Here is a 25189-nt window from a genome sequence, read left to right as displayed (position 1 = left end):
AGTCCAAAGCTCAGTTTTCTGTCCTGTATGGAGGTGCCTGTGGTGACATTGGGGGTATGCAGAGACAGTGGAGGTGCCTGATTTCCCAACTGTTAGATTACAGCTGGACTTCGCCACACCCAAACCCTTAAACCTTGTCATCTTTTTCTTTATACTTCCAGTTACCACAAGTCCTAAGTCCTGACTCCAAAAGCCCCAAGCAGGCAATACTCTTGCCAATGGAGAAGATAGGTTTTCCCTCCAAAGGGAGGAAAAAATATCTGTCTCTGGGGTACATTGCCACCCTCAAAGCAGCCCTGCCACCTCCTCCTTGGCTGTCACGCACACACGCTGCTTCAAGATATGCTTTCTTCCTGGCAGAAGCAGCAAGCTTGAATTTTTAGTTGATGCTTCTTATCAGAGCTCTCCTTTTTCACTGGGTGGTCAGTGTTCTCTGCTAGCTTTAAAGCTGTGCTGCTGTCGGCCTTGTGTTTATTTTACTGGGGAGAATACTCCTGTGGAGATGGTCGCGTGCCAGGAAGGAAGGGATGTAAAACACCATTGAGGTCCTGCTAAGAGTGGTGACACACCCACGAAGCGCAGCAGGGTTAGAATCCTATGCTCACATCCTGCAAATGATGCAGAGCTGCTGGCACCCTCTGATCAGAGCAGGGCAAACCAGGCTGGCACATTTGGGGCTGTACTTCCCCCGGTGCTCCTGAGTGCATGGTGTTACAACCATCCCAAACCCTTACTTCAACTACACACTTCCAGGAGAAGCACTCTGTGCAGCAGCCTCCCTACATCTATCACCAGACACCAAATAACATATCCCACTTTCCAATGTGAATTATTTCCCATTCCCATTCTAAAGGCTCATGCAACTAGAGTCAGCTTTCCTTTCTTCCCTCCTCAAAACATCAGTAACTCTTGGGGTCTCACACCTTAAAAGCACCAGAAGAGTGAGCACATCCCATGTGCTCAGGTCCTCACCATGAAGGTCAACAGCCAGCACCACTCTCCATCCAGGCATGGGAATCCAGCTCTTTCAGAGTCAGAGAAGATCTTGGTCCTGGATTCAACCATCATGGCTGAACCTGAACCATTTTTTCCAGCCACACAGGATTTTTTAAGCGAGAAGACATCTTCACCATGTAGTCAGCTCCCAAAGCTGACTGGTAGGGTCATGGAAGTACCACAGTTTAGCACCATGTGCCAGCATGCAGCATATTTAACATCCCACCCAATTAGCAACCGTTTTATATAAATGGTTTATTTGCCTTATTAATGTTAAAGCCACTTGTTTCCCCTGCACTTCCACTTAGGTTATTAATCAATGTGCATTTCAGTTTTTTGCTGCTTACTCTAATGGCACAAAAAAATTCCCCAGACTCTCAGAGAAAGCTTATAATAGTGAAATGATTTTTTTTTTTTTGAAAACTTGTCAAGCAGTCAAAATACACTCTTTGATACCCAAACCAAAGCCCTTTCACCTATGCTTAACAACAGTGAACTATTTTCAGTTGAGCTTTACTGCATCTGTTAACTCAGCTGCTAATCCATCTTGCAGGCACGGGAATGGCAGTGCACACAATACCTCAGTGACATACCTCCCTTCAACACAACAAATAATCCTAATTATTTCCATAGCGCGTACCTACAGTTACTTAAAATATCGTATACAACCGAGGTCTGTCTGGCTTCTATTTTTCCATTTTGCTTTGTTGACAGCTTTGGGTTCCCAAATTTACTGCCAAGAGGGTCAGGGAGTGCAGAGAACAAGAGAGATTTATATCCATGTGTGTACATTAAGGCAAATGCACATTAAGAAACTTAATTTTCTACTGGAAAGAGCAACTTAGGACACAAAGAGGGCTCTTGCATCCACCCGCCCAGGTTCAAATAACCACTGCAAAGCTCATCCTGGGTCTGATGACAGAGGCAGTCCCTGAAGGACCAAGTCTGGGTAAATGATGTCTGCTGAGGTCAACCAGAGTGATTTTGGAACATCCCTCCTGGGCAGGGATAGACCAGGAGAGCCGTTCCCACACTCCTAACCCAAACAAAAGACAAAGATCTGTCTCTGCTCTCTACAGCAGCCCAGAGAAGCATCACTGGTCAACTGAGATCCCCTCCTGCCCAGCTCTCAAATTGAGGTTGGGGCAATGGGAGAGGTGCAGGTGGAAGACCCCAAGGACCAAGCCCAAAAACTCTCTACAGCACATCTGGGCTGGGGACTCTGCCCTTTGCAGGTGATGTCTAAGCAAGGAGGATGCAGGATCTTGCCTTCAGTGAGGTTTAAAGAGTTCATTAGAAGCTAAAAGCCAGCTCACCTGAGGAAAAATACCATCACTGCTTCGTTTCCACAGCACAGCCAACAATTTCCTACCCGACAGGGTGGCCCGAATACTGCAAGGTTTTACACCCTGGAAAAATATGCCATGATAGAGCCTGCTTTCATTCCAACAAACAGGATATTGAGTCAATTAGTGGCATACCAAACACTAACCAGACAGATGAAGATAATACATTTCTGCAAACATCAAAAGAGAGAGAAACCACACAAAGACCTGAATATACAAATAAGGCAAGGGGAAAAAAAGAATATTAAAATATGACATAATTAAACTTACTATTTAAGCAAATCTGAAAAGGAAATAACTCTGGCTAACTAGAGGATTCTCCCTGGCTCTAGCTAAGACAGAAACCTTCAATGAAAACCAAGAGTTGTTACTTAATTAAAAAAACAAACCCAAAAAACCCTCCATGGTATCTCTGAGTGAGAACTTAGGAAATGCAAATTCACTTTATTATCGCTAAATTCTTTAGGCATGAAATAGTTCTCATAACATGTCTGCCTACACGCACTAAGTGAGTGGTGTTATACAAGGGACAAGGTGTGCTGAAAATTATTGTTCTTTTTTTCTCACTTCTCTGGTGAGGAGGTTGGATACAGATAATAGATCAACCCACCTCCAGGATGGCTGAGCCCCTCTACCAGCTACCAAAGAACACGTAAAAAGCCCAATACCTGCAGTCAGTAACTCTTACCTTTACCTAAGGGTAAAAGTCTAAAAGTCACAGGAAAAAGAAGTTTCATGCAGTCAGCAGACTTCAAAATTTTACTGGGGTTATCCAAAAAATCTCACCAAGTATAATTTCATGCAATTAAAAGGGGCAAAAGGGGTGGCAGGGAAGAGAATCCATTTGGAACAGCAAATACACAGAATTACTGAAGCCTCAGGCACAAGGAACAGCAAATAGAAGATCTGGCTGGGAGACAGTTACTTTTGTTGTGAGACTTCTCTTTTTTTTTTCCCTCAAATTCCCCACTAAGAAGGCAAAACAAAGCCAAAAACGTTGCTTGTTTGTATTTTTTCCCCCTAAAGCTTTTGGCTATTTGCAAAAAAAAAAAAAAAAAGCAGCCTCTGACCAAAACTGATTCCATCACAACATCCATGTCATTTAAACTGGAATATTTTTCCTTCTAAACATTTTCTCCCTCTGCTTTTGGCCCCTCTCCCTCTGCATGCCCCAGACCCTCCACCAAGCACCTCCAGGGATGCTCACATCAGTGCTGGGTGACACCACATGTGGGCAGGCAAGAAAAAGCAGGAATATGCCACTGGCAACCACTTTTCCAGTTACTTTTTCCTTTTCAAACATAGCTGATTCCAGTGTCAATGCACAAAAGCACATTTCAGAGCCACACAGTAGGCTCTTGTGAGATGCACCCAGGCTCACCTATTTGTGCCAGCAGTCTGGTCATCCACTGGCAAGTCCCAGATCTGGCAGTGGATGACTCTGGTGAATCTGAGAATCATCCTTTATGTGGAAAAATACCCCTAAAAATTACAAAAGCAACTCAGGAGGCTGTAAGACATCCATGGTTTTTGGGAGGCACTCGGTGAGACAGATCTCAGCCGAGAGCTGCACTACCATGGGAAGCCACTGTTCTCCCAACTGGTGGCACACTTCAAGGCAAGCAGCCCTGTCCCAAGGCACTGGAACTGTGGCTGTGTGGCCAAACCCCCTGAGCATCCATCCCCCCTTTCCAATGTTATCAGCTATGCAGGGGCTCAACAGAAGTGAAGCTTTCTTGCTGGCACAAGCAAAACCACGGCACAAAGCAGAGCTACCATTTCCATGAGCTCCACAGCAGTAAGAGCGCTAAAGGCATGCAAACTGGCAGCTGTGACCCAAGCAAAAATTTTTTTTAAAACCCCAAAACCTAAAGATGTTTTTAATTCCTCAAATAAGAAACAAAGCTCGTGGAATTCAGCCACAATTTCCTGTTTTCGACTTAAAATAAAATTTAAAAAAAATATCCCAGGCTTTATACAAACAATAATATAATCTATAAATTGGAACACAAGAGACATGTTAATTAACTTCCAGAGAGATTAATTCCCTATTGCAGGATCCAAAAATAGGCACTGCGGAACCTGCTGCAATTCTGAGACCAGCTTTACACAGAAGAGAAGGGGAAAAAAGAAAACAAGAAAGAAACAAACCCAAACAAAAACACAAGACCAACTGCAAACAACTATATTAAAGGGCAGCGTATGAATAAATACACAAATATCTGGGAAGCAGCAGAGCGATGTTTTCCACTTGTAAGGACATGCTCCTTCACCCTGCCTTGAGTAGATTTTGGAGAAGAGTAAGCTGGATGCAGGGGCTCAGCAAAGAGTCAGCACCAGCCAGGGCCACCTAAAAGTCTAAAGTGGCATGGACAGGAGGACTGCTTTTACTCCCCTTGCTTTGATAGCAAAAGCCCTGTGAGTTCCTTGTCCCACGCAGCTGCCAATGGCAGGACTCTCTTCCCAACAGCACAGGCAGCCTGGACTTCGGACCAGAGCACCAACTCTTTATCTCCTTCCTCCTGGTGCCCTGCATGCCGTCAGCCACCCACACCACAGCACCCACTGATCCCAGGAATCCCACTCAGGGAGGGAGCAAAAGTGAGCCCAAGCTCTGCACCCAGGAGGAACACACAGCTTAGTGTAATTCACCTGGAAATATTTAAATGCCAACACTCTGTGCATTTTGGTAGTGCTCCTCATTAGCAGGTATCTAACAACAGTGTGAGCAGTGATAATGCTGTGGCTGTGCCGACATCCTGTGGGGATTACGGCAGCGCTGTTGAAGATGGTCCATTCCCAGAGGTGCTGAGAATGCCCAGATCATTTTGTAGCCAGAAAAACTGGGCATTTTTGGTATTTTGGGTAAATCACAGGTGATTGGATTGAATGGACAGTTCGGTAGCTGTGTCTGTCTCGACTCCGCCGGAGTCAATCACAAGCTCATGCTTTTCTTTCTTCTTGCCCCTTGCTAATGCAGGGCTGGAGCAGTGGAGCTGTGCTCAGGGGTGATGCTAGTGTTTCTTGTCATCTTTGTTGGGGGTTTTGTAAAGCCTTGGTAGCATGTCAATTATATATGATGGGTGGAAGCCTAATATTCTGTGATAATTAGAAGGCAAGTCTAGTGTGAAATTGGATTAGGGTCCGGCATTACAGTCCGGGATTCCTTTGGTAGTTGGTTTAGAGGAAGTCATAAAACTCCTTTAAAGATGACACAGGCCCATGTGTGCTAGAGGGGAGGGGCAGACCACAAGGCTGAAATGCTGGCCCAGCTCTCAGGTCCTCAGCAGTGTTTGCTTCCTGCTCCTCCACCACCCAACCTTACCCCAGCCTGATTTCTCACATGGGAGCAAAGTCCAGCAGTAATGTCTCAGACCATAAACCACTTCTGGATTGTTTACTGAGCTCCAGTGAGGGGCTGGGCTGTGTGGGAAGTCTTTTACAGAAATACCCACTCCTCGCCTCCCAGTAAACTCCTCCTGAAGCTTTAGCTAGTTTTGCAGTTAGCTGTGCTTAAAGTATGAACTTGGTAGAGGTGAGGAGAAGCAGGCTGAAAAGGCATGCTAGACATCCAGAAACAGCATTTTATTTAAAAAGGTCTTAGAAAATTGTTTGGTAAAGAGAACTGCTTTTCAGTATCATGTAGCCCTTGAGTTTGCACTGCTCACTTATTAATTTGATGAAAACTTGCTTTTCAACACAATCCAAAATAGTTACTTGATTTGGAAGAAATTCTGTGTGCCTAGAGTCTGCTAAATGCAGTGTTTCTGTAATGGCTTAAATCATAAGTTTGCAGGATTACCTTTCTGAGCGCATTTGCTTGGATGTACAGATGGTAACATCATGTACCATCACATTTTTCTTTAAGCAACCACCTCCAATCCCCAAAAACCAGCCAAGGAGCAAGTATCTTCTGTAATTCTTGGTCCCTCATTTCTCTCTCTGTACTCATATGTATCATAAAATAAGGAAAAGTCTTGCTGCAAGAAGCCATGAGAAAGCTCTGCTGCAAATCCATGTCAAGCTGTGGTGATGGTGTGCATATGCAGTAGATATTTGGAGTCAATCTCTGCTACTTGAGCTCTTTTTGCCATGCAGCCCCTGATGTGATGATTGCACACCCTGCCAAACAATTCAGTAAAAAGCCTAACTTGAAAGGAGGCTGTGGCAGAGTTATGTTTTTGCTGTGCTCACATGGTGATAAATTACAAAAGCTGCCGAGGTTTTCACACTCAACAGTAGATGAAGAGTTGCCTTGTATGGGCATTATTTGATGATTTTTAACTTGGGAACTAATTATTGCCGAATGTGTCCTTGACAGTGAGAGCACACCATAAGCAATCTCTACATAATGTACATAAACATTAGATCTCTGCTAAGTACGCCTAAATACATATTTTTCACTCGTTTTCCTTAGAGGAGTTCACTGCCGGTTTTACAAAGGGTGTTTGCTTTGATCTTGGCTCCAGGTCGGTATTTGTGTGTGCATAACTGGTCCGTGCTCACATGGAGCTCTCCAGCCTTCATCCCTTCCATTCCCCTGGTTGTGGCACCGTGGTGTTTGAAAGCTGTTTGGTGATGTCTTGCATCAGGGTCTGTCTGCGTGGGATGAGTCCTGTGGATGGATCCTGAATGGATCAGCTCTGCTAGCAGATTTAAAAGGCCAGACAGGAGATTTCTCACACACTGTGCCAGTGTTGTTTGGATGTATTCTTAGGGATGTGCTTGTGCTAAGGACAAACCTCTCTGTGGGAAAACTGGGCCCCCAGTGTCTTCCAGTGACTTTCCAGTGGCATCTCCCACATAAGAAAACTGCAAGTAAAGCAGCCCACAGACCTGAACTTTCTGTTTTTTAAATGCTGGGTAGCAGAGTGCATCCTCCTATGATTAGCACTGAGTAGCCAGAGCTCTTCAGCTCCAGACAGAGCTAATTCTTGATCATGAGCCAAGACCACATAGTGCTGACATGACTGAGAAATATCTTCCATAATTAGATTGCTTGGTCATTCATTTTTGAATGTCTGAGTTACATTTTGGAGCATTATTTCTTAATGATCAACCTAATGGGATCTGTGCAAGCTTGATTTACTGTCAGTAGTGCTCTTGCTTGGCTTTGCACGTGTGTCCTGGAGAGGCACTGTCAAATCTGGGACAAAGGGGATTGGAGGAAATGATTTTGCTTTGTAACATTAGGTTGGATGGTAACTGTAGTTCAATAATGTAAATAGATTTGAAACTGATACCTGTATGTGTGAAATACACTGGGCCTTTTTTAATAATAAATAAATCGGAGAAGTTGTTAAAACCACTATATTAGGGATCACAGGGCATCTGTGGACAACTTCAGAAGTGTCTGTGAAGTGTAATTAGGAAAAGAAATCCCACTATCAGTAGGTCTGAATTAGCTTTGCTGCTGTTCATGGTTAATGTTGTGTCAGAGTCCTTAGTCCTGTATTGGAATTGGAGCAGAGATTCAGGGTGAAATAAAGCAGTGATGCATGGGCACTTTCTTATTTTGATGCTTGCTTGTAAGGTGGGCTCAGAGAGAAATGCCCAGGCGTGTTCCAGGATGGATGTAGTGGGCAGGATCTGAAAATCTGGGTGCACTCCTTCCTCTTTTTTAAATGACTTACTAAGCTGCCTGGAGCTGCCTCACTTGGAGCAGTGTATTTGCTTCTGGAGGTGCTCCTCTGAGACAGAAAGAAGTAGTCTGTGAAAAAAAGATGTATCTGTAAGGAGTCAGTGACATTTTTCTGGGTTTTTTTCTGTTTTTTTTTTTCTGTGTTTTCCAAAAGCTGTGCTTAAGCAGTGCTGTTTCCCGTAGTAGACTTTGAGCTTTCCATAATTGAAGAGCAGTGGATGGTCTTGTGCAATAAATGAGCTGTGTCAGAATTATCTGCTGGTCAAGGTCTCTTTGTAATGCCACAGAAAACAAACAAACCCTGTAGCGCAACAGGGAATAAATTTTAGGAGGACAGGTTCTTAGGAACTATATATATAGAGAGAGAGATAAAAATATTTGTGTTGCTTTTTAAGATGTCCCTGAAGTGTCTGTAAGGAGAGACACTAACCTTTCTGGGCTAGGAAGTCATGCACAGTGATACAAAGGTTCACTACCTGAGCAAAAGACATGGTTGAGAAATCTTGCACAAGGCAGGGAGAACATCAACCTGTTGTGTTAACCAAGGGCAGGCTTTGAACTGTCCAAAACCTGCTTTTGTTTCTCTAAACCCAGTTTTGATGCTGTAGCAGGTAGGATGGATGGCTCTTCCTTAAATGTGTGGTGCACTGCCTGTCAGGAGGATGTTATTTTCTGCATGGGAGCTGACAAGTCCTTTGCAGCTCTGACAGTGAGTCTCTGAACCTCCACGGTGGTTGGAGGTCCTTGGTGACTTCCAGGGTGGGAGCAGGCAGGGAAGAGCTTTCCCTTCTCCATCTGTTTCCTCAGAATGAAGGATAAGGTCTGGCAGCAGGGTATGAAATGGGAGAGAAGGCAGCAGCTTACATGTTGGCTGTGTCTTTTAAAATACCATCTTACTTGGAAACATGAGTTTCTCATCCTGACTGCTTGTTTTGATCATATCTTCTGTGTTGACAAAGATTTGCACAGTTTGCCCAAATTTGAACCACTTCAGCATCAGCCCACCTGCTTTGTGTTGGTGCTGTGTTGTGGGGCCTGTCAGAGGGCTGGAGCTGAGGACTGCTCTGCCAAGGGTTTACCTTGGCCTGCAAAACTTGACAACGGCATTTTAGGGATGGTGCTGCAAGGGGACAGCTTCATCCCACACTGCTGCAAGGCATCTAAAAGCAAATTACATGGGTCCAGATCCTGTGTCCAGATTGTCAGAGAGATTTTGAAATGGAGCTGTTGCAGATACTGAAACACTTGGTGATGATCCCTCTGACCAAGCCAGCTTGAGCTAGATGATTCTTAGGAAAGAATTATCTTAAGGAAAAAAAAATTGTTTGAAGTCTCCAAAAACAAATCCCCTGTTTCCTCCAGGATGATGACAGAAAACTGCAGAATTAGGAGCTGGGAACTATGAAGCATTTACATGAGCCATTGCATAAAGCAAGTATAATTTAGTGTCAGTGACAACTGTGCTTCTGAGAGAGACTACTTCTCCTCTGATAATTGGACTGGGGAGGGGTGAAGAAAAAAGCACTTATCTGGACAAAAAGGGCCATTGCCACTGATGTTGTATATTAACTGAATGAACTGTGGAAGTATTTTAAATACTCAGCAAAAACTTCATGCAAGTTACCATATACAATATGCCTATATACAGGTCAATTTTCTGGTTCTTCAAATTATACTGTACAGAATGAGTATCTGTTTATTCTGTTTATTAACTGAATAAGTAAGAGGACACTTCTAATGTTCTCACAGAAAGACAAGGATTTTACATGTGTTGCTATAAAGTTTCTCTTAGTCATCAGGTTTTGATGTGCTTGGCCTCGCGCTCGCAGCGGGGGGAATCTCCTATGAAGTAAATGATGCTGCAAATCTTCACACCCTGCCTCATGAGACCTTTCTTCTCTGGCATAGAGAGTCCTTTTAACTTGGGATATTTTCTTCTCTGCTTTTCAGGTGACCACTTGAAAGTCTGCTCGCAAGGCTACACATGCTGCTCTCAAGAAATGGAGGAGAAGTACAGTCAGCAGAGTAAACACGACTTCAGAAACGCCGTCGTAGAGCTTAGCAATCACCTACAAAACATGTTTAGTTCCCGATACAAGAAGTTTGATGGTAAGTGCAGAGACCTTGAACTTGCTCTCCTTGGGATAAAAATGTGAAAAATCCCCATCCTGTTGTTTCTGTGCAGTTTTTCTGCTCTGTCTCCCCTTTTGCTGGGAAAGTTCATGACTCGGCTCAAAGGGCAGAGCATGCCTTGTTTTGCAATCCTGTGAGAGAGAAGTATTTGCTGATTATGGCTGCTTGTTTCCCAAAGAGAGAGATCTTTCTTTCTGATTAATCTTTTGAAAAGCCATTTTGCTCTAATGTAAGATTGCAGTTGGTTTTGTTGGTACATCCCCACAGCGTGCGTAATTGTAAAGTGCACGTCTTGCAGCCCCGATCCACAGCAATGCTGATCTTTCCCAGCACATTGTGAGCCCACAGGATTTGTATCCATCTCACTTTTAGCCTTTGGGGCTAAGCAGAGCAGCAGATAAACACAGTGGTTTTGTGTGGAGGCCGAGGGTTCATGTGTGATGCAGGGTCAGAACCATAATGAACAAGTCTCGGCTGAGTTCCCATCGCTGGAGTGATGCTAACTGCTGATAGATAAGCAAATGGCTGGTCTCAGTATTGCCCTTGGGTCCACATGTGTCCTGTCAGACTGGCTCTCCATAGGGCATGCCTGGCTCATGGGAGCTGCAGGAAGAAGCTCTCTTTGGAGGTAGCTGGCACACAGCCAGCACTGCCCACCTTGTAGCCAGGTGCTTTTTCTTTGAGAGCACCTCTGCAAACAGCTGAAGTCGATGCCTAGACACTGGGCACAGCACCTGGCTGAGGTCCCAGGGCATTTCTTGGTTTGCTTCTGAACTCTTGGTTGGTTCCTGTGGGGCTTTGTAGGTGCCTCAGTGCTCCCAGACACTGCAGCCCCCTCCCTGTTGCCTGGGCATCTGGGGAGGAGCAGGATGTCAGGCTGCTGCTTGGGTTGTCCTTGTTGGCTGGAGGAGAGAGGTGACAGCCAGCTGCATATGGAAGTATCTGACAATTCAAGTGGACTGGGTTGCTCACATAGTTCTGCTTGTACATCACCATCACACTCTGTGGTAAAGGACAGTTCCCCCATGCAGTTCCTCTGGACATTTGTTCCCTTGTTTGGTCACTGGTTCAACATGAGTTTTCTATGAGTATCCCAAAGTCTCTGCCTTGAACCTCACAGCAACCTCCTCTACACTACCACAGCAGGTAGCAGCCTCTTGCTTTCAAAAGAGGTTGGCACTAGGGTGAGAGCAAAAAATCCCTGGGTATGAAATTGCAGTGAGTCAAAGTAGAATTATGCAATCATCTTGATAGCATCTAAATCTGCTGGCTAAATATTTCCCTCTTAACCTCTGTTGTCTCTACCTTCTGGTACACCAAAGGGGTGATAGAGGGAGAACCAAAGTGTCTAGACTTGCAAGCTTATTAAATGCAGAACAAGACACTTAATGAAATCCAGCCCATAGATAAGCCTGTTCAAAGAGACCAGAGGAGCAGCATCTGCTTCACCTTAAATGAACGATGAGGCTTTTTGAAATGCTGCATTGGAAACAAAGAGCATGCACGGGTCGCTGCATTAGCATCCCTGAGTGGAGCAGACATCCTGTGAGGTGCATCTGCCCCTCTGTGGGGGGAGGGATGGCTGCAGGGCCTGTGTGAGGGCAGGGGGACATTAAGCCAAGCTGAGATGCCTGTCAAAGCACAGGGCTTCAAAATAGGTTTGGAAATAGGGCTTCAAAATAGGTTTGGAATGGAGCCTGCACAAGCTATTCTGTCTGTGCTCTGTGGTTCTCCTGTCAGCTCGTCAGAGCATATTCTGTGCTGGTCTCACTCTCACTTTAGCCTGGGAAGTCCTTGACTGGCAAGTCTGGTAGGGGATGGTGTTGTTCAGCTGTTCCTGAAAGCTGGGTTTAGTGTGCCTGGCCTGTCCCTCAAGGGTGTGTCTCTGCCTCATCTGAAACTAATGAAGGAGAATTGGCAACGTCCTCAGCCTGTCCCAAAGCCTAATGACTCTGTCTTTGAGGGCTAATATCAGAACTAAATCTTCATTTGCTGCAGACAAAGCTGATTTAGGGATTTTTTTAATCTTACCTGGGGTGCAAGTAGAGATGAACTGATTACCACCCTCCATCATTTACCTCTTGGGAGGCTTTTTATCACGACTGCCTCTCTTCCTCCAGCCCAGCCTGGAGGCTGAAGGCACACCTTCCTCCTGGTTGCTGGAGCAGGTTGAGGAGTCTCCTCACTGAGGTCCTCAAGCTCTTCTATAAAAATGTTGGCGTTCCATACCCTAGACTGCTGTAAAAATGTTGGAGTTCCATGCCCTAGACTGCTGTGTTTTGTTTGCTTCAGAGCCTGCTGTTGAATGTTTGGCTGCTTGTGGGATGGCATTTCCTTTCTTTGGTGTTGGTGCTTGGTCATCAGATCAGCTGTGGTCAGTTGTGTCTTTCACATTTGAGTTCCTCTTGCCCAGCATGATTCATCCCACACTTTTTGATCTAATGTACCCAAACTACTGGAAGGAGAGGCAATCGAGACCCGTATATTTGTCCTGATCCTTAGGGATGAGGCTGGAAAAGAACACAATCCCTTCTAGAGCTGCTCTTCTGCATGGACCCAAGCTCTTATTTTACTCTTTGCAGCTCTTCAGGGCTTCTTAATCACTTGTAGCGAAATCCATTCAAATGGAAATAAAACTGGCAAAAATGAGCTGCACACCTTCCTTAGTTTAACATGAAATCCTCTGCTAATGCTCATCCACAGCTACAGCTGTGCAGAGTGACTGAGTAGGCAGGATGAGCTATTACAGAGACCAAATTCACTTCAAGAGGAGTGGACACTTCTCTTGTGGGGTGGCACATCTCCAGGCTGCGATCAGCCTCTCCAGGGTGCAGCCCAAACAGCAAACCCTGTCCTCCAGCCCTTTGGAAATCTTTGTTGTGGGTTCTCTGGCTGCTAATCTCCAAGCCTTGACATTCAGGTCTGGGAGGGGAGGCAAACCTGTCCTGCCTCCGTTATGTACTTGACCTTTGCAGCAGTTGCTGCTGCAGAAGGACAGTCCAAGTGGCGGCACATCCTTTGGATGGAGGCTGGGATGCCCTGTGGCTTCTGGAGCATTTGCATCAGCTGTTGCTGGAGCACTTTGTGCTGTTGGAACTGTTGCCAGAATTGCTCTGATCTGACACCAAAGCCGTACAGAAATGGATTATCTCCTCTTTAATCGGGAGCATGGAACAATCTGCTGATTATCCATTCCCAAAGGGCTGGCCAGGAGTGATTTCAGCTCCCAGTGCATAATGTGACAGCATCAGATCCTCCTGTACATATTTGGTTTGCAGGCACTGGGAGAACTTGTGAGCTCAGGAGTCCCATATCTTATATATCCTGTCTAAATATTTGCTTACAGTACAGGTACGTATGCCCCTGGAGGTCTCTCCTGTTGTAATTTAAACCACTAGCCTGATGCCAGTGTTGCAGTAAGATATGTATTTTCAGCAGCAAGGGAAATGCTTTTTTGTTAAAATAAAAGATACTTTATGAGTTGTTGGATTCACCGTTGCTAAATGATTTTAGAGGTGAAGATTTGCTGGTTAATCTCAGATATGTTTATGGGCTTTGCTGAGAAATTAATGGGTAAAATTTTATGGCCATGTAAGTGTCTCCCTCCTTGACAATGACATTCATGGGAAAGCTGAAACTGACTGTGGTGACATCTTATGCCATAGAAGCAGCTATAGCAGTCAGGGATTTAAATACCCCCTCCCTTTTTTAAAATAAAATCTCTTGTGCCTTGTCTTACCTTCACAACTTAGTGCCCTCCCCTTCACTCTCTTCACTCTCTTGGGGATTAATAACATTATTAGACTTAATGGTGACATTAAGACTGCATAAATGCTCAGTTCCATGTATTAAATTCGAAGTTTCACCTCTTTTGCCCTTTGAGGCTGAAGTTTTCCACGCCAGGGTCTGTGCTAGCCAACAGTGCTTTGGGGAAACTGCTCAGCTGTTTTGAGGAATTGGAGCCAGGACAGGACATAGCCCATAACTCTTCTGCAGTGTTTCCGCTGTTCCGTTGCTTCCTAGATAAGATGTTCTTACTTTTCACTTTTTAAAGACACATCCTGAATCTCTTGGAAGATGCAACTTGAAGCCCTTTTCTGGGGGAAAAAAATAGAGGGGCTGCTGAGTCCCACAGGCTCCTTGTTTCTCCTGCCCCTGTATTCACAAGCACTTTTGCTGTTGCACTTAAACCAAGTTTTGTCCCTTTCTTTTGTGCACTCCAGACTTAGGCAAGGCAGCAAACTTCTGCAACCCTCATTGTACAGGAGGGAAGTGTGTGAGGTGGTCTGTCTCTGGACTGGGCTGGCAGTAGGTTTGGTGTTCCCAATGCCCAGATGACAGAAGGAGTTGTATCAAATGGTACAGCCCACGCCAGCATCTGGGAAGCGATTAAATGCCAGGAGTTCCATTTCTGATCCAATCTCTCTGGATTTTCCATTAGCATTTAAGATAAAACAAATACAGAAGTGTAAAAGGAAACCCTTTGGGGACAATAAGTGGAAAGAAACCAAATCCAATAAAAAAGAGCTGGCCAGGGGTCCCCAAGTCCATGGTGCACACAACCCTTCTGCTGTACAAGGAGCGGGCAGAGGAATTCCTGTTTGTGGTCTCCATGTTTGTAATGGGCAGGGTAGCTACAGGTACAAAGGTGATCATGATGAGTATCTTTGAAGCATCCCAGGGTGCCCTTGACCAAAGTGTGAGCCCTGTGTTACTCCTGGGTGCATGAATTTCTTCCAGTAACTGGTATGTGGCTGGATCCAAGAGACTGGTCAGGAGAGCATTGGCCAAATAGCTTCCAAGCTCTGCTGAAACTGGAGGCAAAAGCCTGTAATTAATTTCTGAATTTAGTTTTTGTTGTTCAGATAACCCTTTTCTTCCAGCTGCTATCTCCAGGTACGAGTTACCAGGGAGGTGTGCTGATGCAGTGGGATGCATAGCTGGGATGTATTAGTAACTGGGACGGACACAGAAGGGACAAGAGAAAGCTTTTGGTGGTCTCCTTTCTGCTGCTTCAGGCAGTGTGGAGGCAAACAGTGAAAGATGAGCCCCACAGGTGCCCAGACTGCTGCTCCTATAGTTAGAATTTGGCAGCCCATCGGGGTGCTCTGCCTTACCAAAATAACTGCCCTTTGGGGACCTTCATCTCACATTAACTCTTTTACTGGAATCTGCCTGTGAGAGCAAAGACCTGGGCCCTCGTCCTGCTCCCTTGGCAGGGTCCCCCCATGTCTGTGGCACCCAGGACCATGGGGTCAATACTGGCTGCTAGCACATTCATATCTGCAGGAGGCAGCTCAGGGTGTGTTGGCACAGCTGGAGCACTGAGTAGAGACCCGGTGGACCTCTGCTGTGCCAGAGCTGCTTGGAATTTGAGCTTCTGAATAAATCTGTGTGGTGGGAAGAGCTCTCCCTTTGCCACCCACCTTCAGGTGAGTGCACTGATGACCATGGCATCATTAAGGCACAAAGAATGGGGTGGTTTGGTCTTTGCACCCACTCACATTGAGGTGAAGGTGCAGCCTTGTTCTGCCCTCTCCAGAAATGAATGGCACCAAACCTCATGTCAACCAGGGCAGAAAATGTTGGGAAGATTTACCTCAAAGAAGCTGTTGTGGAGAGAGAATCCTTCGGACTTGGTTTCGGATTGGTGCTTACTGAGGATAGGGAGGGAGTGACTGAGGAGAAACTGGAGGGAGCAGCCACCAACACACTTCCTTTAGAAAATCCCACTTGTGGGCTTTTTGTTTGTGCTTTCCCACTCAATGCAACAGCAATGAAACAAATTGTCTGCTGTCTGTGCCTTGGAAGTTTGTTTATTCTTTGTTTTTGTTCAACTGGCTCCCCTCCATCTGGAGGTTTTTAAGGAGGAACATACACCACCATGATTTTTAGTCTAGTTCATTGAGAAGGGTTGTGCTTCTCTGACAGTGGTGAGAACCAGACCTCTCTTTTGGGAGGCTTGGAAAGATCCTAAAGTCAAGTTCAAGTTAGTGCAGAAATAGGAAATCTCAGGGGGTGAGGTGAAGGGGGTTCCTGCCCTATTGGTTAGGTGAGGAAAAAAATATACTAGATCTTGTAACTTAGCAAAGATTTCAGCAAGGGGCGAAAGGATATATAGTACATGGGCTTGGGGGGATCAAACACTCTTATATGATCTCAGGTCAAAGCAGTTCTGCTCTTAAGGTCACAAGTAAATTGCTCTTATCCTTTTGGCTTCTTTTCCTAAAAGCAAAGATGCAGGCAACAGGCTTTGTACATGGCTACAGGAAACGTGCCTGGTGCTCTCTGGTTACTAATTGCTGTCAACCAGTCAATGAGCTATTGTTTGTCTGTTTAAAATTAACTCTCTCTTCCTCCTTCCTGCACAAAGGAGCCACCAAGCCTATGTGCATAGTCCTCGTAGCTGCTGCCCTGAATGCCCATTTTGGTGGTGGTGGTTTGGCTTGGGGGTGTGATAGTCCACTGGTGCAGGGCTGGAGCTATTTTATTAGTGTTTAATGTACTGTAATGTCTTAGTGTCCTGCCACTCACATGCTGGCTGAACAAATAAGAGGCAGCCCCAGCTGGAAGAGCTCTCTGTGCAAGTGTAATGAGATGAGGGTAACTGAGGTAATGGGAACAAGAAAGACACCCCCACTGTTCAGTAGTGCAGGCCCTCCTCACACTCTGACAGCAGTAGGAAGGGAGGCTTGGGAAAGCATGTACCTGTGAAATACCTTAGTGAATGTCCCAGAAAGTTCCTTTGCATTGGGAGGATGTGGGAGGCAGCCTGAAGGAGCTCACTTGCAGGTGAAGCTTGGGCTGGGAACTTGGCGTATTGGTACCAAATGGATGTGGGGCAAAGGCTGAAGCACCTGAGAAATCACAGGTGTGTCTGAAGAGATTGAGGAATGGGTGCAGTGAAAATTAGGCATGGGAGGAGTAGAGGGAAGAGCAAACAATGGAGGAAGAAGAAACAGCTGCAGAGAGGTGCATTGAGGAAGAGTTGTTGCAAGGAGGGGGATGGAAATGCTGGGAATGATGGACCTGATGCCTGGGGAGGAGGTAACATGGAGGCAGGGGGAGAAAACTCAGTATAGCTGACCGAAACTGGGATGTGTGAGTAGTGACAGTCCCTGAAACCAGGGATGAGGAGGCTACAAAGTCTGGGCTCATCCTGCTGCATGTGATGTGGCAGAGCAGGATGGACCAAGAAGGGACCAAGGGCATTTCTCGCTGTTTTCCTAGCTCATGGGATGACTGTGGCCCAGTTGTTTTTGTTGTCTTGACTTTCACTAATCAAGTTTAGGGAGATGTTGTTCCTCCCAGCTCTGCAGTGTTCACATATTGTGGCTGTTGCTGTGACACTGGCAAGATTTAAGCCTGCACTTCTTCAAGTAAAAGAGTTGTGAAAGAGTTCTTCCCATGTCAATAAGTGCTAACACATGTTTGAAAACAGGACAGATAAACAGCTTGTGGATCTGCCCTGCCCTTCTGAGTTCATATTCAATAAATGTGTTAACACTATGTGTTCATCGGTTTCTCAACACTTCCGGAAAAAGGTTATTAAGCTAGGATTTGTTTTTCCCTGGTGGAAATTACAAATTCTGTATATGCAATAAAGGAAGTGAAGGCATATTAAAAATAATGAAGCACATTCAGAAAAAAATAATCCCTTTGGACTAGGTGGCATGGCTGTGGATGGCTTCAGCCTCCAGGTGAAGAGAGCTGTGAAATATTTGTCTCTTTTCTTCCAAATTCCATTTATCTGTCTGGACTGAATTTTGCTTTAGATGGTAGGAGCAGCTGCAGGGTGGAGTTTGCATCTGCACCTCTGGAAAACCCAGGGACAGAGCCGGTTCTGGCCCTTCCACGGCACAGCCTGTGGGGCTGTGGCTTGGGCAGGAGCATTTGTCTGGGAATCCATCTTGCTGTTGTGGACATTTTATGAGTAAACCTTTTAAGGAGAAAATATAATTAATCTCTTTGTGGCAGTGTTCTCCTGTACACACTAGAAAGCGTAATTGTCTATACAGACAGGCAAATTAAAGGTTTTGGTAAGACAGACCGTCCTTAATTAATCATAATCTGGACAATGTATTAAGAGTATGCTCAAAATGCTGGGTGGCAAATTATCTGAAACTAATTAATTGTGCCTATAAAAATTCAGCATGTTCCATATGCGTGCTTGAACCTGGTTTTATTTGTTTTTTAAGGTGGTTGAGTAATTGCACGTCTACCTGGGATCTGTTTGTGTAGTTGATTTGTAAACCTCAAACAGAATAAGGCCAATTGAAAACTCGGCTCTTAACTAAGGAAACCTGGTGCATGGGAAATGCAGCATGTCTGGTGGCTTTTGGGAGCAGAGAAGCAGCCCTGGTGTCCTTTTGGAAGGGCACCAGCACCCCTGAACGTGGCCAACAGATGGGTGTCTGTAGCAAGCACATTGGCTCAGCAGCCTTGCTGAACTCTTGGATGAGACTTGACCTTTTTTTGCACTGCAGTTAAGGTTTGCTTTGTTCTGTAAAACGTGGGGGTTTCAGGTGCTGAGCCCTGGGTCACTGGTGATTTGACTCTGCAGTGGCTACAAGAGCAGTAAGTGTGGTGCTGTGGAGCACTGTGCCTCTCTGTGTGAAGGTATTCCCTGAAATAAATGTGGTTTGCTCCTGAAAATAATGAAATTGAAAGCACAGCTTTGCACTCCTGCAGTGGTCAGCTCTGGATTCAGCCCTGAGGACTCTGCCTGGGGCAGGGCTGGGGAGGCTGAGGACACCAGTGCTGGGGTCCTGACACAGGGCAGGTGGTGGCAGGAGGCAGCTCAGCCCAGGCAGTTTTTTCTGCTTTTCCTTTGTTGCCAGCGCATGTACGGAAGTGCCAAACCTGTCTGTGGGTGAAGGGGAATGTGCCCCTTTGATGTGTTCATCTCATTTCCAGGAGCTGCCTTTGATTTAGGTAGGACTGTGCCCTGCAGCACTGGACTCTCCTCAGCAGAAGCCCTCTTGTATGAAATATCCCACTCTTGAAATATCTGAAGGAATAGGAAAACACTGCATCCCTTCTTACTTCTAAAAAACCAAAACAAACAAACAAACAAGAATATTTTCAGGTGACACCTATGAATCCAAGATCAAAAATATATTGGGTCTGAAAGTGTCAAAAGAAGTAGATGTGTTGTTTGGAGGTGGGATTTACTCTGTCTCGCAGTGGGTGGAGTGAGTGTGTTTCTTCAATTAGCTCATATATCTGCAATTTGGAAGAAAGATTGTTTTGAATTATTCTGGCAGTGGAAGCACCTTGGAGAGATGCAGTGCTCCCCTGCACTGGGTTACTGGCAGGGCTGGTCTGCCCTCAAGCTGCAAAGAGGTAATACATTTTATTATCTGGAAAAAAAAGGAAATTGTCAAGTAACTATGGTTATGTTTCTCAGTGTGCTCTTTTAAAGAAGGATTTGTTCAAAAGCAGAGACTTCTTTCCCCCGGATTTGTATTGCAGAGATGGCACATATGTCACATCCTGATTTTCTTACCATTTCCTGACATCTCTAGGCTTTCACCAAGTAGTGGGCATTGAAATTCTACCCTGAAATTAAAAAATGTTAAAAGAATAAACAGAGCGCAGAGTTGCAGATTGCCTGATTGTAGATTACTGCCCTTTCTGCCTCTTAAAGTTAATTGCATTGGAAATGTCATCTTCCTTTGAGCATCAAAGCCCGTAGCATGCACAGGATTCATTCTGCGATACAGACAAATTTTAAAATTGTTTCTTGACATTAAGAAAGGTTTTGTGGCTCTGGTCCCACAGTGCTGATTCCCTCAGCCTGGAGCTCGTCCTCCTGAGCATCACCTTGAGTGAGAAGGTGATTTTGCATCAGCAGGATTTGGTTGAGGTGTGTTGAAGGCAGTACAGCGTGGCCTTGCTCCTCAGTCAGGTTGGACCAGGGCTGGCTGTGCCATGTTATCCCAAAGCCTTGTCTGTGGTTCATCCTCTCTGTGTAAGCCAGCCCTCTCTGCAGGCTCTGCTCTTAGTCAGGAGACCCAGGGAGACCTTGGAGCCACGTGCTGCTCTTGCAGGTCAGTTTGTGAAACCCTTCCCAGCCGTGTGTGTGCCTGTTTGTCGACAAGAGGGGCCAGCCCTTGTCCAGGGAGTTTAAACAAGATAACTGGAGGGAAGAGAGAGCCTGCCATCCCTCCAGATAGCAATGTCTGAGGGAGCACTGGCAAAGTATGATTTGTCGTCTGTGAAAAATGTTTGCATTTGACAGCTTTTCACAGGAAGCCTGTCAGAGTGATAATTTAATGAGTACAGATTACTTGCAACACAGCTGTAAAACGTGCTTTTACAGTGCTGTAAAGTAAGCAACCGAGGCCTTTGTGTGTTTGCTTTGTTTGAGAACAAGTCAACTTCTAATACAAATGAAAGGTGGTCATTTATTTTACCCAGCAAACAGTCAAGACGTAAGAGAGGAACCTGCCATTTTTCTTCTTGTGGTGGCAAGGTTAATGCTGGGTTATGTTGGTGTTTGCTAATCAGCTCATTTCTGTGAAGGGGAGAATTAGTATCTAATTGGATATAGCAAGTTACTAGTCAGATTAGCATTTAACTCATAAAAAGGACTTTCAGGCTTTTTTCTTTTCCTTGCAGGCATCTATGCCCATAGTTTGCACAGAGAAAAGATTAATGTTCCGTGTGGCGCCCAAGCTGATTTCTTGATATGGAGATAGAAACTGAGGATGCAGACTTACACTGTGCCAATAGCTACACTAAAATGCATCTATAGATACAATTTAATTGCTGCTGCTGACCAGGTTAAGAGTGCTGTGTGTTGCATGAAGGAAGATGCTGTGCATATCCCACTGCTGGGTCCATCCCTGCTTGCTGTGTTGAGTGACCCTTCATCCCCTGTGCCATGCTTAACATCACCCCTCCCCTCCATCCAATCCCACCTCCAACCCAGCAGCCTCAAGGTGCCAGCAGTGGCACCCAGTGGCCAAGCAACAGGCAGTGGTCACCAGAGCATCCTGTCTGGCATGTGCTGGCAGGGGTGGATGCTGACTCCGGGCTGCAGACACAACCTCCTCTGTCCTCTCCTCCTTTCTTCTTTGGGAAGTGGCACTTGAGAACAGGAGATTTCTGTCCATGAAAATGGTGGTTGAAGCTTGAGCCAGAGACAGCAGCGCTGTGCATGCATGCTGCCTCCTTCAGCAGTGCTGCCTTGTGCTTTGGGAAGTGCCTGGTTTTGGTGGGAAGTTTTCATTTCCTTTATTTACCTTCCTTTTGGACAAGGAAAAGCTACTGGCTGGAAGGCTGCAGGTGTGCAGGTATTTGCTGCTAATTAGATTGCAGGATTTTCTTAATGGTGATTAATGAACTTACCTGGTTCTAGCCCACATGAAAAATTGCTAAGAGATGAAGAGCTCTAAAGCCTGGATACAGTTTATTCAACTTCCACTTTGGAATGTAACCAATAAAATTAGTTTGGTCAGGAGAATAAATTGGTTATGGTAATATGGATGTATTACTTAAGATAACTTTCTTGGCTTAAAACATTGCTTTGGGTTCTTTAGACTGATGGTTGGAGCTATCTGGTAGATTTGCCATCAATATAATTTTAAAAATCTAATTATTTTTTAAGAGTTTGCTGATGCATCTAGCAGGTTTTGTGCCTGGTACAAAGTATTTAAATAAACAACTTATTTGGTGATCCTAAAAGGTCTGAGCAAGGGAAGGAAGTGAGCCTTCAAAATGATTAAGTGAATTAGAAATTAATATACACCAAGCTAATCTCTATAGTATAAACTCAACAGAAAAAAATCTTCCTGGAGAGGAAATGCCAGTCATGGGAACGAAAGTGGAGGTTCCTGCTGATATTGGACAGAGGACACGTTGGGTGTTTGAAATCAATCTCCTCTTCCCTGGATCATTCCTCTTGTGCTCCTAAGAGGCTGCATTATATACAGCCATGTCAGGCATTGAACCCCATGACTTTGCTCATCAGGAACTCATGGAATGTTTCAGTTTTTCCAGAAAATGTTTTCTGTGTTAGGCTTTGTTTGTACTGGAGCACTTTGAAGACGAAAATCTGAACTTCAGCATACTTTTAATGTTTTTTAACAAGGTTTAAATTCACACTAGGCCAAAATATTCCTCCCCCCCCCCGCCTTATAACAACTTCTAGCTCTAAGCATTGCTCCTTTGAGGATTTAGAAAACCACAGAGGCATGTTTTATTAAAAAATATTTATTGAATATGAGTCACAGAAAAGCAGAGGTCAGAATCCTCAATTCCTGGTGGCATGCATAAAATAATCTGTTTCTTCACCCGGCTGTGCCCGCTCCCCGGGGTGCTGGTGCTCCCTGCGGGGCTGGAGCAAACAGGCATGGGAGGCTTTGTCCCTGTGGCACCTGCCTTGCTCTCCTTAGCTGCCCCCAAGGCCATAGAACAGGGAGTTTTTTTCCAAAATGGCCCAAATGCTTTTCGTCTACTGGACCCCTCCCCTATTTTTAATTTTATTTTATCTCATCTATGCCAAATCTCCAAGGCAAAGGCTTTGTGGCAGGGTAGTTTGTGCTTAGACCCATGTGTCAAGGTTATGGTGATGTGTTCTTGGAGGACGTGTTCTTTAAACTGCTTCTGCAGTGGTATCTCATCAGGTCAACTTGTTATCAGTGTTTGAGACACTGCCAAGACATGGCAGCAGCCACTCTGGGCTGTCCAGTGCTCCCAAAGAGTGAACCAAAGTGGGGAATTACTTTTAGAAAATTAGAAAGATCACAAACCCTATCTGTCCTTTGTCATTTGAAAAATATATTGTTATAGTGCCAAGTATTTAGGCCTTAGATTTTAAGCAAATTCTGATACATTTATGGGGGTTTTCCTGCTGCCATAGACATCTGAAGCCCCTTCTGTGATCAGGACCAATTGGGTAAGTGGTCAGGCCTTGCTCTGAGAGATTATGAACTTGCAGGATGGGAGAAAGAACCTGTAGGTAGATTTTTTAATTTGTTTTTAAAATATATTAAAGTTTTTTCATTTTTGAGGCTGGTTTATGATAATCTCGGAAAATGAATTGTCAAGAACTGGAAAGAATGTTTCATTTGTGCAAAACATCTGTTTCACAAAACTACCTTTTTCTTTCCAATATGTTCTTCTTTGAAATTACATCTTTTAAAATGCCTGAATGGGAACATCAGAAACTTCTGTGCTTTTTTTGTCTTTGTTCGCTGACTCTTAATCATGATATTCATATTTGTATCAGGAAAGATTTCACTCATGAAAGTCTTCCAGTCTGTAGAGAGTTTTGGGCATTGGTTTATGAAGAGTAATCAAAAATTTTGAGATACAGACATGGTTTTGAGGTATAGACATGGAAAATTTCTAGGGGGAGTCCTTTAATTTTCCATTTCAGTTTGATGATGGTCTCATTGTGCTAATCCTCCAGTTGAGCAGTGGTTGTAGGAGTGTGTGAACACACAACCAGTGCCCATGTTTACCATCTATTCTCTCCCTCTTTCCTAGAGTTCTTCAAAGAGCTCCTGGAGAACGCAGAGAAGTCTCTGAACGACATGTTTGTGCGGACGTACGGCCGGCTGTACATGCAGAACTCGGAGCTGTTCAAGGACCTCTTTGTGGAGCTGAAGCGCTACTACGTGGGCGGCAACGTCAACCTGGAGGAGATGCTCAACGAGTTCTGGGCGCGCTTGCTGGAGCGCATGTTCCGGCTGGTCAACCCCCAGTACCACTTCACGGATGAGTACCTGGAGTGTGTCAGCAAGTACACGGAGCAGCTGAAGCCCTTCGGGGACGTGCCGCGGAAGCTCAAGCTGCAAGTGACGCGAGCCTTCGTGGCCGCCCGCACCTTCGCGCAGGGCCTGGCCGTCGCCAGGGACGTCATCAGCAAAGTGTCTGCGGTGAGCTCTGTCCCATGAGTGTTTGTCCCCGTGTCCCCCGGAGCCGTGATGGGCAGCATCTCTCCCTGTTGTCCTGTACCTAAGGGGGGTGGTGGTAGCTGAGTGTGGGGAGGACCCAGCTCCATCTATGTAGGCTGCGCTGTTGCGTGGTAGAGTCACGTTCTGAGGACACCGCTGCCCAGTGCTGCAGCCTTGTTCCCCAGGTGGATGCTTTCCTTCTGTCTAGGGAGCAACAACAGCAGGAAATTAAATGCCTTCTGCAGTGGAAATAACCATGTTTGCTTGTGTAATGGCCATATCTTCTTCTTAATATTGCCTTTAAATTACAGTGAGTCAGGGATGCTACAGGCATCTATTATGGAGCAGCTGATGATTTGCTCCTTGCTCCAGGGCATGGGGAGAGGCAGTTCACATGAGCAAACAGCACTTTTGTGACAACAGTAAGCTTGAGCCATCTGCACAGGGCAGAAGCCATTTGTACTTGGTGCCACACATGCAGCACAAGTTAGACCCCAGACTTTTATAGTGAAGTCACTTTTTGGGGGAATAAAACAGCTGTAATGTGTTGGTTACTTAAATGTTTACCTCCCTCTTCATATAAATCACTTTGGAGTTGTTTAAGTGGGGTGACTGCTTTTTTGACATGAGATTTGTCTTTAATTTTAGTCTGGATTGTATGGTATAGGGAACAGTCAATAATCCCCTTGAAGTGATTATGTAAGATAACAAATACTAGCGATTTCCTTTAACAAACTCAGCTCATTTCCTGTGGGCTGTGGAAGATTTATTGTAATCATTTAATTGGGCAGAGAGACGTTTACTTTCTCTCTACCTGGTTATGGAGTAATAAAACGTGAGGCTGAAAGAACAGGCAGGAGTTTGAATCACCCCAAGTGCCAGGAAAAAAAACCAAAGAATAGCTGTTCAGATACTATTAGAAGCAGAATGCAGTTCTGTAGGCAGCACAAACAGCATCCTTAAATGAGATAATAATTCAATTTTTTTTTTACTTATGGGGATAATATTAAAATACTGTGGATAGGGGAAAAAAGAAGTCTGCTTCCATGTTAATTTTTCTTGAAGAGAAATTAGGCAAACAGCTGGCAGTAGGTCAGAACATGTATGGAAGGGCAGAGAAAATTAGCAAGGAAGGAGTTGCTTAACTAAAATACCCAGACTCCAGG

General features: G+C 45.1%; 1 protein-coding gene across 1 annotated transcript in view; it reads left to right on the top strand.

The window, feature by feature from the left end:
* Nucleotides 1-25189, top strand: part of GPC4 (glypican 4) — a 66708-nt gene that overhangs the window by 20035 nt on the left and 21484 nt on the right. Inside the window, exons 2-3 of the mRNA XM_053990389.1 lie at nt 9934-10092; nt 23614-24005. Of these exons, the coding sequence (XP_053846364.1) occupies nt 9934-10092; nt 23614-24005 (551 nt within the window). The remainder of the gene's footprint in view (nt 1-9933; nt 10093-23613; nt 24006-25189) is intronic.

This window comes from Vidua macroura, chromosome 14 (assembly GCF_024509145.1).
Source record: "Vidua macroura isolate BioBank_ID:100142 chromosome 14, ASM2450914v1, whole genome shotgun sequence".
NCBI lineage: Eukaryota > Metazoa > Chordata > Aves > Passeriformes > Viduidae > Vidua > Vidua macroura.
Note: the sequence above shows the minus strand (reverse complement) of the source record. Positions and strands in the feature narration are given on the sequence as shown.